The sequence below is a fragment of the Cyrtonyx montezumae genome, unplaced genomic scaffold (assembly GCF_038088225.1).
Source record: "Cyrtonyx montezumae isolate F1298 unplaced genomic scaffold, pur_monq_1.0 scaffold_3, whole genome shotgun sequence".
NCBI lineage: Eukaryota > Metazoa > Chordata > Aves > Galliformes > Odontophoridae > Cyrtonyx > Cyrtonyx montezumae.
This window is the reverse complement of record NW_027072034.1, coordinates 160,554,088-160,571,309: the sequence shown is the minus strand read 5'-3', so window position 1 is coordinate 160,571,309 and position 17,222 is coordinate 160,554,088. Positions and strand designations below refer to the sequence as shown.

The 17,222-nt window shown below is 45.2% G+C and overlaps 1 protein-coding gene across 1 annotated transcript in view; it reads right to left on the bottom strand.

Annotated features, from left to right (window-relative positions):
* Positions 1 to 1,312: 1,312 nt before the first annotated feature.
* UBE2H (ubiquitin conjugating enzyme E2 H) overlaps positions 1,313 to 17,222 on the bottom strand; it is a 41,935-nt gene continuing 26,025 nt past the window's right edge. The window contains exons 4-7 of the mRNA XM_065743878.1: positions 11,886 to 11,925; positions 11,534 to 11,586; positions 8,143 to 8,271; positions 1,313 to 3,606 (exon numbers count right to left, since the gene is read on the bottom strand). Of these exons, the coding sequence (XP_065599950.1) occupies positions 3,482 to 3,606; positions 8,143 to 8,271; positions 11,534 to 11,586; positions 11,886 to 11,925 (347 nt within the window). The 3' untranslated portion in view covers positions 1,313 to 3,481. The remainder of the gene's footprint in view (positions 3,607 to 8,142; positions 8,272 to 11,533; positions 11,587 to 11,885; positions 11,926 to 17,222) is intronic.

Here is a 17,222-nt window from a genome sequence, read left to right as displayed (position 1 = left end):
CATCAAGGAGCTTCCAATGATGAACAGGATGGATGAAGAAAGTCATAGGGGAATGTGTCTCATAGACACCGAAGAGTTTCCAAGAATCAGATCCATGGGATGGAGGAACAAAGCCATTGGGGAACGTGCCTCATTGACCCCATGGCACTGTGGGTGACATCAAGGAGCTTCCAATGAGCAAAGCTATGGGATTAAAGAACAAAGGCATTGGGGAACACATCCTGTTGACACTGAGAAGCTTCCAATGACCAAAACTATGGGATTAAAGAACAAAGGCATTGGGGAACACATCCTGTTGACACTGAGGAGCTTCCAATAACCAAAGCTATGGTATTGGAGAACAAAGCCATTAGGGAACATCCTGTAGACATCGAAGAGCTTCCAATGACCAAAGCTATGGAAGGGAGGAACAAATCCATTGGGGTACATGTTCCATTGATCCCATGGCGTAGCGCTAACGGTATTAAAGAGTTTCTAATGACCAAAGGTAAGAGATGGAGGAACAAAGCCATTGGGGAACATGTCCCACTAACCCCAAGGGACAGTGTCGATGACACAAAGGAGCTTCCAACAACCAATGGGATGGAGGAAAAAAGCCGTTGGAGAATGTGCTCCACTGACCCCATGGTTCAGTGTCAAGGGCATCAAGGAGCTTTCAATGACCTCGCTGGCGGCTCATGCACCACAGAGAAGCAAAATCCTCAACAGCCAAAGGGATGGGAGCAGAAGGCAAAGCCTGTTTCAAATTCAGCACCAAGGTTTGAGATTGGGGAGGCCAACCAAGAGCAGGGACCTGGGGGAATGGGTAGGGCTGTCTGAGGCTCTCATCACCGCAAGAGAGCACAAGGCGACGACAATACTGTAATACTGTTTTCTGAGTGATAATAATGAAAAAAATAACCACCAAAACCCACTGCCCTCAAGATGAAAAAAAGAGCTACCATGCTGCAGTACGGCTCCACCTTATCCTTCCAGTCTACTCATGTGGTTTTATTTACAAGCTATTGGGGGGAGGGACCAGGAAGGGAGGTTTCTTTCAGGAGGAAGACTCAGAAAAATAAGTGAAGAATGACACAGAAGAAAACGAGGAGGAAAGAAGAGCGGTGCCAAGTGCTCTACACCAGGGTCAGGGCAGCACCAAGCACAGATTTTCAGGGAACCTCTGCTTTGCAGAGCACCAATTTCACAAAACGAGGGGTGAATGTGCGAGTGTTGATGCATTAAAACAAAGGGAGGGGTGGGGTTAACCTCCCAAAAGAAAAGGGGTGAGGTAATTAGAACACTGTTCTTATACAATATTGAAAAAATACAAATTTTTATTGTGTTTTTCTTTTTTTTTCTTTTTTTTTTTCTCTTTTTCTTCTTTTAAACTGATATCACCACCCAGCACTTAACTCTACTCCTAAGTAGCACCTACAGTAAAGATTATAGCACAAGCAAACTGCTAGGTCAGCAGGTAAGCAAGGTAAACAGTGCCAACAAATGTGGCCCCTCCCACCCCAAATAATGAGAAAACAGCGTGCTAGATAAGAGTTAAGTACACCATTACATGTTAAATAGTTAATATTACCCTTCCAACAAGCCACAAATGCTAGATAGAGAACTTCAGCACAGTCACTAGCCACAGCCCTACGTTACTGATTTAAAAGAGAAAAAAAAAGGGGGAGGTAAGGGGGAAAAAAAGAGGAAAAAAAAAAAACCCTTTGCTTCATGCCTGTAATTAACATAAAGGAAATTCTTTGTATGCTTTTATTAAGGAAAACCATGCTAAAGCAAAATGACACTTCATGAGTTCTCTTTTTTTTTTTTTTTCTCTCTCCTCCAAAACAAAATTAATTGATTGTGCTTTATGAATTACAAATAGGATGGTGACCCTTCCGACCCCACTGACTCAGAACCTGGTGGCATGCCCAAAGGAAAACATCTCTGGGAAAAACAAAGTGTACCAATCTGACATTCAGAACTCTGCTCAGAGTGGCACAGGGTGGATCACTTTCCACGCACCGTCCCCATGGGCTGTGCCACAAATTAAAGCATCTTTCCCAAACCCCTCAGAAATCCTCCCCTCCCCCAGTTACAGCAGGTCACATTCGGGGCTTAAAATCCATCTCCGCTCCGATCTCCCAACACGCAACTATCCAAATTCAAGTACACCAGCATCCCAGGTAGATATGCACTCCGTTTCATAGCATTAAAACAAACAGACACAAATCTCAGCTTGCTGAAAGACACCCAAAGAAATCAAATATTTCGTTCCTGAAAAAGAAAGAAAACAACTCAGAAAAAAAATAAAAATAAGAGCAGATTCGCTTGCTTCCTCAATTGGTGCTTTTAGGCTTTTTTTTTTCTTTTATTATTCATCTCTTTTTTTTTTTTTCCTAGATCACATTCTTTGTTAACTTTTAAAGAAATTTTAATCCTGTTGTACACACACAAGCAGATGGCTACCAAGCTGGTGCAGAAGGGGAGGAAAGGAAAATAAAATCGGTGCCGATGGGATTCGTGGACTACGGCCAACGAGGCCGATCTCTGCGGATCCGAAGCCCTCAGCACGGCTCATCCATCTGCTCAGAGAGCCCTCCTAGGAGACAGAGGTGTTTGTGAGGTGTTTGACCATTACTTCAAGCGAGAGAAAAAGCAAACTTGGAGCCATTAAGGGCAGCAGTTTCAAAACTATTGACGAAGTAAAGAGTTGGGCTTCACATGTGCTCCAGCTAAACCAAAGAGCATTGTTTGTGTTTAATTCCTCCCAGCGAGGGAACAGCTCGTAATCCAGACCAAAGAGTAACATCCAGATGAAGGCTTCCAAAAGTCCCAAAAGCAGATGGACCAGTGGTTGTCAGTCCCTACGGTTCAGAAGGGCAGGCAGGAGTCCACATATGAAAACGGACTCAAAATCCAAGTCAAAACTCATAAGCTTCAAGGCTCTGAATAGCTCCATGCATTCGTGCTGGTTCTATTGAACGTTTTAAATGCGACTCCACATCAAATACCATCAGCAAGGTTGACCTGAAGGAGCACTTTTCATTCCTCTGTCTGGTCTATGCAGTTAGTAGCACATCCCTCAGATTTGTCTTCGAGAAAACACCGTTCCATTGTGAGCATCCAAGGTGGTGTCTTTGGAAACATCGATCGGAAAGCGAACATCTTTGCTAACTCCCTACCTACCAGGGCAGCTGTTTGAGCTGACAGTTCAGTAGCACACAAGTTGACTTGGCCAAATGGAATCTGAATGCATGCATTTGGGCTGCATATTGCTACCAAAATGGAATGTGGGAATATGCTATGCACCTCGGGTTGAGAAATGACCAAGAAAAATCAAGATCTAAAGGGTGATATATATATATATATATCAATGCTATTATTCATAAAAACCTTGTTTAGTAATAAAAAAAATTGCTTTGTTTAAATATGAATATTATAGTCTGCTTCTCATGGTTAGGAAATTAGAGTCTCTCTGAAAAGCAGGTTGCCTCTTCTACTACAACTCCATATCCTGAGCCTCGTCTTCCGAGAAGTCGGACATGGAGCTCTCAGACGAGCTATCCCCGGTGCCTTCTTCCTGCTCTTTTAGTGCTTCTTCTGTTGCATATTTCTGAATGTATTCTGCGTGTGACAGAAAAGAAAAGATGCATAAGCAGTGTATATTCAGCAGTTAGAGGATGGCTTAAGACCAATCGGGCAACATTGTGTTTGATAAACCTCAAAGTATAGCAGTTGTGTACAGATTATAGCACTGATCATGGGATTGCCATATTCCTCTGACCCAAAGCAGCCCTACCCAGCAATAAGGTGTGAAAACATTCAGATGAGCATGAAATTACATGCAAGCTCAATGCTCCTGCACCACCAGCACACACTCAGAGCTAGAAACAACCTATATCCTCCCTTGGATGGTTCAGCTCACGTTTGCTGTAATAGGACTCCACTTACTGCTAAAATGGGGGATTCTATATTGACCTAGAGAATGAGCTTCAATGTCATCAAGCCATCACATCTGCTCTATAAAATGTGAGTGATCTTCCAACTGAAACATTCTATGATGCTTAAGGTCCCTTCCAACCCAACCCATTCCATTCCTTTTAAGGACCCTTCCAACATAGCCCATCCTATGGCTCTATGACCTTTAAGGACCCTACCAACCTAACCTATGTCCTTATGATCATGAAGGACCCTTCCAATCTAACCTATCCTACAGCCTTATGATCATTAAGGACCCTTCCAACATAACTCATTCAATCATTCTATGATCCTGAAGGTTCTTTCCAAGCCAAGCCTTTCTAGGATTCTGTGACCTCCTCCTTCCAACCCAAGCCACTCTGTGATTCTATGATGTTATGTGGCCTGAGCTTAAAAAACTATAATCTGAGAGTTTAAAGTGAGTTTTTCCCCTGGTAGGAAAAAAGGGATCCCTCCATGGGAATGCTTATATACTGGGGCACATTAGAGCCATGGCCACACCAATGCTGCTGGAGTTCCTTCCCAACCCAAGTATGGGAAAGACTGTGTCTGAGCAGAGCTGTTTCTGCTCTCCAAGTCAGTTTCACATCAGCTGTAGGATTAGACACAGAGGAGTTGCAGGGAGCCCAGAGCATTTTGGGTCAACAAAAGAAACCATGTCTCACAGCAGGCTCCAAACTACACCAGCTCCAGGCACACAGATCCACAAAATGCAGCCAGGAGCCAGTAGGAAGCTGTGGAAAGTGGAGAAACTGGTTTAACTGGGATTCCTGTAGGCAGGTAGAATCACCACTGCCAACCACAGCTGGTGCTGCTTTTCCACACAGAGAGATGGAGCAGAAAGGTAATAAATGGATTGGACCAGGCAGGCTGAGCTTGGGAATTGCTTCTGCACTTCCTTGAGAAGGATCTAGTAACCTGTGTGCTGAGGACATCTCCAGCAGAGAAAAATCTATTTGTTACATGCATGCATGCTGAAAAAGCAGCTTCAAAGTATGGATGAGTGCTGAAACAGCAGTATCTCCACAGCACATCCTCCACGATGCTCTGCAAGAAGGAGAGGAGCCATTCTCATGGTGTTTTCGGGGAATTCCAGTTGTGAAGTTGTTTTCTTTAAGCTATTAAAATGCAACAAACCCTCCCTTCAAACAGCAACACCACGAAGTGAAAGGGGATATCAGCATCCCTTTGTGCTCAAAGATGACTGCCTGCATGGCGAAGTGTGTGGCACACACCAGTCCCAGCCTTGCAGCCCTCTGAATTGTGTACTATTTAATTTCTTCCCAGGGAATTTGAAGGCAAACACTTAGTGGAGCAGCTGTGGCACTGCCAGAGCTGCTCTGCCATGGGAAAGCTGTGCAGGAGTGCTGTCTGAAAGGAGCTTTCTAGCATCTCCATCCACTGATGCACTCGGTTTCAGCCTAACTGTTTAATATACATTATTAACCTGCTTGCTCCAACGACAGGAGGGGCTATTCCAATCTGTTTTACAAAGAAAAAAAACACAACTTGTAAGAACTGATAAAATATTAAAGGCAGCTATGTAAACAAGGAGCATTTGAGGATCACTGGAAAGCTCTTGGTGCACACAGCATGGACAGGAAAGCAGTCTCGGGCTCTGTTCTCAAGCCCTGGGCACTGAAATTTTCCTTCTCAGAAGGTGCTTGCACATGTTATCGTGGAGCCTGATGCAGACCCCCGCCAAAAGAGATGGATGCTGCAAAGTGAAAGCAAACATCTACATGGGAAGGTGGGCGGGCAACAGGTGACCAGCAGAGATAAGGAGATGGGATGATGCCAACAGGATGCATTCCCCTGCTGGCTACTCCCTGTGGCTTTCCAGAAACTGATTTTCCCTAGAAGAGTTATTTACCCAGATGAGACACTATTTCTTGCACAATCCAGTAAAGGGAACCCAAATTCCTTTACTACTTTCTTGCACAGTCCAACAAGTTCCTTTGCTGCAAGGCTTGGGCTGTCTTGGATGATCAAGGTAACACCCCCTTACTGGGAACTTCAGTTGACCCCAAATCTAGTGGGTCTGGGTATCCCCAGGCACAGTATTTGCCAAGCCATCCTGCGTAGAACCACTAAGAAAGGAGATCTCAAAGGAGAACTTGGTTCTGTCTTCTTCCATTCCTTGATGGACACAAAGGACCTAATGCTAAGTACATTATTTTCTGTCTCTGTATCAGTAATATTAACAGATATTTACAATTTCCATGGTAAATCCTTGTTTGAGTCTCACGCCAAGAGCCACAGCAGCCACAAACCTTGTGCAACATTAACTCTAAGCCTGTCTCTTCACTGCTGCATCAAGCAACTGCTCTATGTGCCTATAACTAAAAAATGAAGGAAAAAAGCAATAAATTATGTATTTGCAGATCCTGAGCTTCCCAGAGCAGAGAAGCTGTTACAATCTGCTGCCTCAGTTTTAACATGTCCAAGGCTATTTTTAAAAATGCTGCAATATCAGGAATGACAATATTGAGCTCTATCCTATACTTGTCACGCAAGCCTGGAACGAGACAGGACATTTGGGTACTGGGAACATGAGACACATTTTAAGCACTTAAACCTCCTCCCAGATCATCTTTGTGGTCGGTGTCTGACTGTTGAGATGGAAACAAGGGAGCAGACTCTCCCATTTAGCCTCCCCCAGGGAAGCCCTCAGCTCTTCCCCAAAGCACCTGCTGTTGGTTAGCATCAGTCTCTTTGCCTCATCCAGGGTGCATCTGTCTTCCCCCCTCCCCTCCCCACCCCCTGGTTCATTTAAGCACAGAGGACACCCAAAGTGTCCCTTCATGCTGGCCTTGGAGATTTCATCTGACAAAGCACTTTGCCTGGAAGCTTGTTTCCTAAGAAGAAAAAGCAATAGGCTCCAGGATACCAAACAGGGCAGATCTGCAGAGTAGTTCTTGCTGTCCTGTCATGCAGCTGTCACAGGAATCAAACAGTGTGCCAAACAACTCAGTATTTAAATCAAGCTTGGCTTGACCTCATTTGTAGTTCCACCCTTGGAGTCATGTGGCATCACAACACAGTGACTTGAGGTTTAACCAGTCTGCAGTGACGTGGCACAAGTGATGAAAGGACTCCAGCCACAAACCCCACCTCTTTCTGGGCTACCTGTGCTCCCTGAACACCAGGGATTTCACAATGCTCCTTTAGGAAGCTGCTGCCCCATCTCACATGGGAGGATGGTTACAAGGAGCTGCTCTCCTCACTGAGCAGGACCTGCAAGGCTTCCTAGCAGGGCACCCTGGATGAACAAGTCTGATGGTTATTCAGTAACCACAAACCACCCAGGTGGTCACAGCCTCGATTAAAAAACTGCAGACGAAATCTGGGCCAAAGAGCAGAGTAAATGCTGACTGTGTTTACTGGATCAAGTATATCAGTACGTGGCTGTTGCCTCTGCTCCTGTCTGCGTGCAGCTGATCCCAGAGAGCTGTTGGCTAATTATTTCTGACTTGTCTCATCTGTCCTTCCAACCCTTCCATGAGCACACCAGCACCCTCATGGGCTCTGCTAGGGCTCACCTCCCCCATCAGCCACTGTTTATGTTCAGCTGAGGCTCACTGAGCTCAGCTACAAGCCTGTGACCACATCCTGCTCACGGCGACTGAAGGATAAATCACTCCTTTCTTCTCTGAAGGCATCTTTCCTGTCAAAGCCTACAGCCCCACTCAAACTCTTCGATTCTTTACCTCTTGTCTTCAGAGAGGCCTTCAAGACCACCTCGACCTCATTACATCCTTCCAGACATTACTAATTGCTCTGCAGCTTTCCTTACTGGCACACCCTGAACAGGATAGAGCACTAAGCCTCAGCTGGAGTAGGAGGCAGCAAGGAATTTGCTTGGCATACACTGAAAATTCCTGCTCTGTCACGGTACAGAACTGCTTTCTGCAATGCTATTACTGATTCCTGCTCTCAGGTAAATTTCCAAAGAAACACAAGTTATTTTCTATCCAGTAATCATGAAATGGCTATTTCCACTTAACCTGAGCACTTTTCCTTGTTCCTCTGTCACATAACTTTTCTTCCTGATTGTTCTTATCTCTAAAACAAATGGGGCTGCTGTAATGGGAATTAATGGGGACTGACAAAAATCTGCAGCAAGGACAGTCCTCATTCCCCTAAGCTGAATCACAATAACGCCACCACTGATGCCCTTACCTTTAATTTTCTGTTTGTACTCTTCTGGTCGGTGGAGGTACATGGCTGCAGCGTCACCATTTAGAGGATCTATAGGGTTAGGATAGGCCAGCAGCTGGGGCAGGAACGATTCAAATATATTGGTGAGATCTGAAAGGGAAAGACAAAAGTTCTTCACATCCACAGACCCAGAGTTGATCCGAATCATCGCACTGAGAGAGCAGCACTAAGTTCTGAGGGTGAATGCACTGACAATCTGAAGTTAAAGGGGATCACATGGGGGAAAGCAAACAGCACTGTGCTTCCCACCCAACCCCCTCCTCCCCTCACTGGGCTCTTCCACTTCTGCCTTCTTCTAAAACCATTGTGTTTTATGTTCCGTGACCACGTCACCATACCTTTAACCCAAAACACTGTCAGTGCTTCAGATGATGGTGTTCATAGGAAGAGCAACTAACCAGTACCCATCCCAAAATAATTCACAGGATGCAAAGAGACCACATGAACATGCTGGAGTCAGTTGGTATCTGTCTGCAGGTAATCCACAACAGGAAGGACACATCTGATGCTGATGAGTAACTGAGGGCATGAGAAGCCTTCTTCCCAAATCCCTAAGCCAACTTCCTTGCGTGCTGCTAAATACTCTGTTGTGAATCCTCCTGTATCAGGCTCACTGTGAATGAGCATCCCTTACAGAACTGCTAAATTCAACCAGATGTGATGTAGAGCAGGTTCCTTAGAACCTTCAGCTTACTAGAGGATTCAAAAAGATGGGTGGGCAACAACAGCAACTGGAATAGGGACCCTAAACTCAAAAGGGACCACAGAGTGCTCTGCAAGAACGCTTTATGCCACTGCCTTGGGAGTGACTTGGCCTTGGTAGGTCAATTTAATCACCCCAGGGATTGCTTCAGGCATCCTCAGCAAGAAGCTGACTTCGTTTGGTGATGCTCTGCTCTTGTCTCAAGATGAAGCACTGAGCAGGCTCAGACCAAACATCCCCTCCCCTGTTACACTGAGGGACATGGTTTAGTGGGGAAATATTGGTGGTACGTGGATGGTTAGATTGGATCACCTTGGAAATCTTTTCCAACCTTGGTGATTGTATGATTCACGGCCATTTGACAATTAAACTTGTGTGAGCTGAGCAAGCAGAGCCCTGGAGGGACTTTCCACTGCAGGGATTTTATTTAATTGTCATTATTTTAAAAGAAACCTCAGGGATGGTCCCCTCGTTTCCAACAGCCAAAAGCAGCACTGGCTTAACAAACACTGTTGAATATGTGCAGGAAGCCTAACAATAGCACAGAGAACCTGACACTTCATCAGGGAACAACAGGGAATCTGACCACGAGGTCCCATGACTTTGTTGGTAGCTATTCTGGGCTTTTCCACCTTTAGTTCCTCCTTGAATTATCTGGCCCATTTCTTCCACCAGGGCAGGAATGCTCTGGTTTCAAGGGGTAACACTGCAAACAGCACAGCTGTGCTGAGAGGCCCTGGGGAGTACAGTTTCCCTCCTTTGATGGTGCATTCAGGAATGTAAGGAGGCAAGGAGGCAAACCCTGGAACTGAAGAGATGGATGAACTCTGGCGGTGTCCTGACTGAAGGAGCAGAGTGAATGCAGTCATCCCAGCATCCTCTCTGCAGCTTCAAGGCATCCTACAGCAAAGCAAGGGAAGTCTGCAAGAAGAGGACTGTCAAAAGAAGCACTTTCCGATACCAAAGCTTCACCACCTGCTGTGGGAGGTGCTCTGTACAAAATACAAACCTGATACTTTCAAGTTACCTTACTCCTGATAGCACAAAGAGAAATGCATAAGATTTCCCAAGCTTGCTGATACTAATAATCAGAAGCAAAGGAAATGCCAAGTTATTTTTTCTACCTTCATGAGCAATAGCAATGATAAAAAATGCAGCAGCACTTATTAGGAAGCCTCTCACAGAAAGCTTTCCTGTGAAATTGTTTGGAAATAGCACAGAAACCCCACTGTGACTGCCTGTGTGAACATGCTGCAGAAGAGGGCTGCTATCTACTTGTGCTGTCCAAAGCAGAACTCAGGCTGTCAGAACACAAAACCAGAGTTACAGCAGAGTGATTTCCTTCTGTGCAGCCATCCCCACGGATCTGCAGGTGGCATTAAGGCTGAGGAACAGCAGCACACGTTGCACTAAGGTGGGTTCTGCTGCTAAATGAACCACATAGGTTTCTCCCCAGCAGAGGGCTGTTTGCTCACAGCTTTCATTCCTCCACCTCCCAACACACTGTCTCTGAATACAGCATCTCTTTCATCATTAACACCACCACGGGGTCACAGAGCTGATCTCCTACAGCAAAACTATGCAAACTGTATGCCATGCAACTACAATGCAAGGACTTCAGGTATTCTGTTTAGGAGTAAAGTTCAACAAGTTACTACAGCAATTTTGCATCCAGGATTGACCAGGTTTAGTATTTCCTCACAAACTATGCTTGCAAGGAAGGTGAAGAGGCTCTTCTCTCTAGCAACTGCTTGAAAGCTTCAACTGACACAGGTAAAGTCAGGCTTTCACAGGAGAAAATGAAGGATCTGAAGTACACATTTCCTTAAGTGCTGTTCCACAGAACAGAGTAATTGAAGAAAAGTCCAGAGTCTGAAAGAGAAGTCAAGCATTGGAACAGGCTGCCCAGGGAGGTGGCAGAGTCACTGTCCTCAGAGGTGTTCAAGGAGGACACAGTGGGGATGGGCTGGGCTGGGCTGAACTTGGGGATTTTAGTGGTCTTTTCCAACCTTCAGGATACTTTGGTTGGCCATGGTGGTGATGGACTGACATCCAGACTAGGTATCTTATGAAGTCTCTTCCAACCTTAGCAATTCCACAACATACTCTCTTTAACACTTTCTTCCCCTAGATCCTGTTTAAGTGGACCTTCGACTACAAGGTCCACTTCGACCACTTTCTACATCTCTAAAAACAAGGGTTACAGCCTAAGACAACCTACAAGGTATCATCAGCAGAAGAAGTGGGATACAGACTCGTGCCCAAAGCACAGCAGCCCAAGCTCAAACACAAAACGTGGCTGGAACTGGGTGGTTTCACTTTAGATACAGCCACTCCTCTCTTTCAATGCTGAATCATCACTGGTGATACTGAGCAGCTGCCAGACACCACCAAGCAATGGACTGAGTGATCCTTTGTGAAGTTTATGACATTTTATCAAATATTTTTGCCTCCCTGGCACAAAATCAGGTCACAAAACGTGCTTTCATATGGAAATCTTACTCTTCATGTGATCTTGACTCAGTGAGGAGTCTGAAATTTAACTAAAAGAGTCGGCCTAAGAGCATCTGTATCCAGCAAGCTGTGTTATGTTAACACACCACAGAAGGGCACCCACGTGATCAGCTCCAGGAGAATGCTGAAACTCACCATAGAGAGCTGTCCAAGTTTGATTGATTACATCTAGACATACAGTTCCTGACCTGAAACATATGGAAAAGATGGAATTAAACACAAGCACGCTCAGAAACACATCATGGATTCAATGTAATCTATTCCCCTTCCCTTGCCCTGCCTTCACCCCACTCATTCAGATAAGGAATGATTTACTTTTACCCTGTGGCTAATGGTAAGGCAGCTAACTTGGGACATGATGCACTCTGGGCCGTTAGATTAGATGAAAGCATGGTTGAACTCAGTGGCAAACTACTGCCAAGCCATGGCCCCAGTGACAACTAGACAAAACTCTGAGCAAAACCACATGCACGAAGGATTTACTTACGCTTCATCGATGTTAGGATGGAAAATTTTATTCATGAATCCTGCAAAGAGACACCGTGGTAAATAGCAGAAAACAGCCACAGCCTTCTTTCTTTTTAATACCAAGTGAAGTCTGGAATTTACTGAGCAAAGACTCGGCCTAGCAGTTTCACACACAGCCCCTACTTTGCCATATGTAACCATGTAATCTCTAAAATAAGCAGGCAGCATTTTGACCCCGAGGTCCTCAGCCATTCCCCTGAACTTCACCCAAACCCCAACGTACAGCAGAACCACAGCACAACTCTTCAGCTCAACATTTTAAGATCATCACTTGATAGCACTCTCTTTGTTCTGACTCACAAATTAAATTGTCAAAAATAATTCCTGTGGTTTCCAGAGTTATGAAATTGTGGCAGGAGATGCCTCATACTTTAAGACACCTCTGGTTGCTCCTATCAGGTAATGAACCCACGCCTTTCAGCCCTGTAGTTCAACCTTGAGTTAAAGACAGGAGCCCAAAATGCACCTCCTTCTCCTAAAAATAGAGCTTATTAAACAAGGAGATTGAAGGGATTACAGCATGCTACACTTGGCACTAGAGCCTGTATAGAAGTAGAGTGCATCTATAAAAGAAAAACCCATCTACCCCAAGAGCAAAGTTAAGAATTTCAGCCAATGACTGGGAGTGGATGCAGAACTTTGTTCCCAGGCTCTTCTCTTTCAATAGGAAGAAGTGAAAAAAAACCCTGGTGAGGAACACGTCCCCATGCAGAAAGGATAAGGAGCCACAACACAGCACTGAGTTCTCCAGTTGGTCCATTGGAAAACAGGTGGTGTGGCCCTACAAACTTCTGCTTTGCAGAAATATTTTGGGATAGTGACTCAATCCAACCCCAAAGCTCCTCAAAACACATCCAAGTTCTCTCCCTAGAGCAGCAATACCTTCTCCCAAGCTCTGTCTAGCCCTGAAGCATCACCAATGTAGTGAGTGACAGCATGGCTCCCATCTGGGTAAGAGCTGACATATGGATTTAACTGCCTTTCCTTCCATGTATTATGACACAAATATAATCCCGTGTTTACTCCTACTACTTGGGTTTTGCATAAATACAACACAAGGCTGAAAGACTGCCTGAAAGCAGAACCATCACTGCAAGAAGAACCGAGAACAGCACGTTAACAAGTGGCTTTTGGGGCCATTCCGTGATTGACTTTGAAAAACCAAAGCAGATTTTAAAAAGAGAAATTGCAGTTCCATCAAATATTTACACCCCGGTGGCTCCCATAGGTTTAAACTGGGTCAAGGATCCACCGTGCCATGCTCAGGAGGGATGCAATGAGCAATGATCCCAACACTAAATCCTGTCTGTTTTAGGGAGAAAAATAATAGTTTTGGAAAAAGCAGGAAACAGGAAAAGGCACGAAGCAGCAAGAATGGGATGACAACATGAAGACCTGATGAATTAAGTACTGTCCAGTCTAGTTTCTGGGTTGAGGACCAAATAGATTGGAGCAGGCTTCCCTCTGCCTCTCCTCATTGGGGCTTTCTGATCTCAGCTACCTCCTTTCATCTTTCACCACAGTCAGCTGCAGTTGGCTGTGCCACATGAAAACCTGACTGGGTTTGGTTGACTGCATCCACACTCCAGCATTCAAGCCAGATTCAACATTCAGAGATGAGATCAAGCAGCTCCTGCACTAGAGATTATTATTCTCTGTCACCTTTACGTTTACCAGGCAAAGAACACTCCTTTCCTTCGAGCTGTCCTTGGTCTCAAGCTGCTCACGTTAAATAGCTGCTTAACAAGAAAGAGCACAAACATCCTCTCCCTGCACTCCTTGTTTCCTCTGCTGCTGCTATATCCCACAGCTCTTCAAGGTCCCATCCAGCCCTAAAATCCTATGTTTGGGTGGGATTCCAGCAGCAAAGGGACTGCAGCCCACCTTTTCTGTATGGACATGAGGATCCAGGATTGTGTCTGAAGGTAAAGCAAGGCTGCATTAAATCTGTACTGACAAAAAGCCTTTGGGTGATAACGGGGAAAAAAAAAGGATTAAAAAAACATTTACAAAGGGGTTATACAACAGAAATATCTGTTCCACTGCTGGGAGATACTGGGTCTAATATGCAGACGCTGACCTTCAGGAACAGTGATATTTCAGCAATAGCCCTGGAGTAATCAGCCCTTGGGTTGACAAAGTCTTTGAAGAGAAGGGTATTTGTATGTAAAAAGTCAGCTAGCTGGCAGGCTGTCCACCTCCTCTTGGTGCTGCCAGAGCATAACTTCCATACAGCTCTGCAGCTGGATATATTCCAGTGGGAAGCAAAGCTCACCCACCAAACTCCTGCACTGACCTTGGATCACCCATGTGCTGGCTCTCCTTGCTCACACAGTACAGCAAATTGGACACTTTCCTGCCTGAACAACTGGGACACCACACGTATATATCTGAGTAAAAATTCTTCTCTGAGAAGGGTCAGGCTGCCCAGGGAAGTGGGAGAGTCACCATCTCCAGTGGGGCTCAAGAAACAAGGAGTTGTGACACTTGGGGACACGGAGGTGATGGGGGGTGACAGACTTGATGACCACAGAGGCCTTCTCCAACTCATCCCCAGAAGAGCTTGTGTACAGCATGGGAAGGTCAGGAGCTGGGTTTTTCCTCTGCTTTTGGTTGTGGTAGGAGATGGAGGAGAGGTCATGAGAGTACAAGTGTCCCAGTGCTCCCTGCATTCTGCTTGAAGATTGGGATTGATGGTTTAGTAATCCCAGATCTGCCCACCACAGTCCAGCACTCTCAGGTCGGTAATTTCTCACCAGCAAATGAAAGGATATATATATATATATTTTTTTTCAATTAAATTTGGAGGCTAGGAGCTCATCCAGTTCACTGAGTCAAATATCATCTGCACCAACTGTGAAGGCATTCATCAAGCAGTGGCAGGAGGGGCTGCAGAACATCAGCTCGCTAACAGAAGGACAGTTTATATTACAGCACTCAACTTTTAGGAGCTTTTCAAAACAATACTATAAATAATTTGGCAGCAGCTTCACGAGGGGAATATCAGGACAGAAAAATACGTCTGGAGGTGTTGGAAATGGCGTAAGAGCTGTAAACTCTGGGCCCTCTGCTCAGTGCAAATCGCTTAGTGGGAACAGAAAGGCAGAAGCACCAGTTCCTGAGCTAAACTAGCACAAAGCAAAAATCAATTCATCTCATTGCTTAGGTGCATCGTCACCTGATGCCCAGAGTGGCACAGAAGGTGGTGAATCTGTGCCAAGTCAGGCTTGAAAACACCCACCCCATTTTGTCAGCCTGTTCTCATTCTCTGACTGTAGCAGGAAACCCACAGAGGGTGCACAGCGTGCGTCAGAGCGGAGTGGAGATGGGGATACCAATTACCTTCAGGTGTCTCATCTTTCCCTGTGCACAAAGATAAGTGCATTTGGGAGAACAAACGTTTTCCCATCGCTTATGGGTCAGAATCGGGATCAACGGGCACATGAAATTCCAAGCAGCAAAATGTAAGGCAATCCAGAGAGGAGCTGGAAGTGAAAAATAGCAGCTGTGGTTGAAAAGAGAAGTCAAGCACAGGGCAGGAGAGATCTGGCAGATCCTGGCTGGAGCTGAGCACTGTCTTGTTCCTATATGGCTGCCACCATCTCTTCTCAAGAGACATACACACCTACAAAACATTTGGAAGTGTGTGTACGTGTGCACACCAGGCATTTTGTTTTGGAAAATGCTTGTGAGATGAGTGCAACACAAAGGAAAGATACCTGCAGAGAAGAGAGATGGAAGGAAAATGAGGGCTGTGTATAAATATGCAGAAGTTTTTTTTGGAGAAATTGAGGTCTCTGAGCACACTGTACACAAACTCTGATATTCAATTACTACAAAATCAGATCTTTCTGCCTAAAATTCCTGTGGATTTTAGCAATAAAATAAACACCACCTTGCTCCCAGATTAAGAACTCAGGCTCCCATGTGCCCACTATCACTGCTCTGATACACTCTGCACTTCTTCCTTCGGTGTTTGTGGTATCAAAAAGCTCTTGGCAGGGATATGGGCAGATTAAAAACATGCAAAACTGACACAAAGCGTTCCTGTAAAGTACTGCTCTGAGCTCCCATGTCACAATTCCCCTTTGGAAAAGCAGGAACAGAGTGGGCACAGAGTTCCCCCTGAAGATAACAAATCCCAAAGGGAAGAAGAAAGCAGCAAAGCAGCACCAGCTGAAATGAGAAACAACTTGAAATATATTGTCTATCCAAATGCAAAGATGGAAGCAAACACTGAGTGAGGGAGCACTCTGTGCCCTCAGAAGCATGTGGGGCTATTTACATTAATTGACAAAAGCATTATGAACAGTGTTCAGTAGTTCCAAAAACTGACTGGGTTATTTTCCAGGGGGTTGGCTTTGCTTTAACAAACATGTTGATCGAGTTCAGGAGGTCTGAATTTTGAAGACATGGATTTGGTGACCGTAAGCAGAATTAATCTCAACAGGAGCACTCAAGCTCAGAGTCAGAATGAGAGCAGTGTTCTGTGTAGATGTGTGCTCTCCTTTTCCTTTTTTCTTGCTAGGAAAAGACATCCAGCACCTAGGTAATATGGAATGGCACAGCAAAGCCCGAGCAGGGAACAGGTGCTACCAGAAATACCAGAAAGCTGCTGCACCCTGGAAACCCTCATAGGAACTGCTCTTTTCACATAGGTCCCAAGGTGGTTTAGCTCTATGAATGCATTATGTGCATTGTCAGGAGAGCACTGTCCCTCAGGTGGCATCATTTAATGGGCTACAGCAATAATTACCAACCAGAGGAGAACAGGAAATAAATGCCACGTGTGTTTGAGATGGGAGCTGTGGACAGGATGAGGGAGCAGAGATTCAGCAGGTGGACAAAGGCTCCTACAAGAGACCACAGCATCCTCAAAGGCAAAGAAGACCACCACTCTTTTACACTTTAAGAAAAGCACTATGTCATCACAAGTCCTAAATCCACTTGAAGAGCCTCTTCTGTTCAGCTACATTCAGCACACGTTGGAAAGGAACACAAAGTTGTGCTGGGCTAAGGCTTCACCTACATCATACCCAGAGCCACACTGGGGTAAAAGCAATTGGAAGAGATTAGAGTGCAATGATTAGCAGTCATTTTTCATAAGTGGCTTTCTTGGAATGGATGGATATGCTTCCAGCCATCATGTTATTTGCTGCAAAAAGCCAGTGCTATGTTCAAGACTGCATTTAGAATTTCTGAGACTGAAAGAAAATGTTAGCCTACAGCTCTACAGGAACAAGGAAAGCTGCAAGAACAGTGCTCCTGCTTTAAGCTTTGGCATAAAAGTGTAACG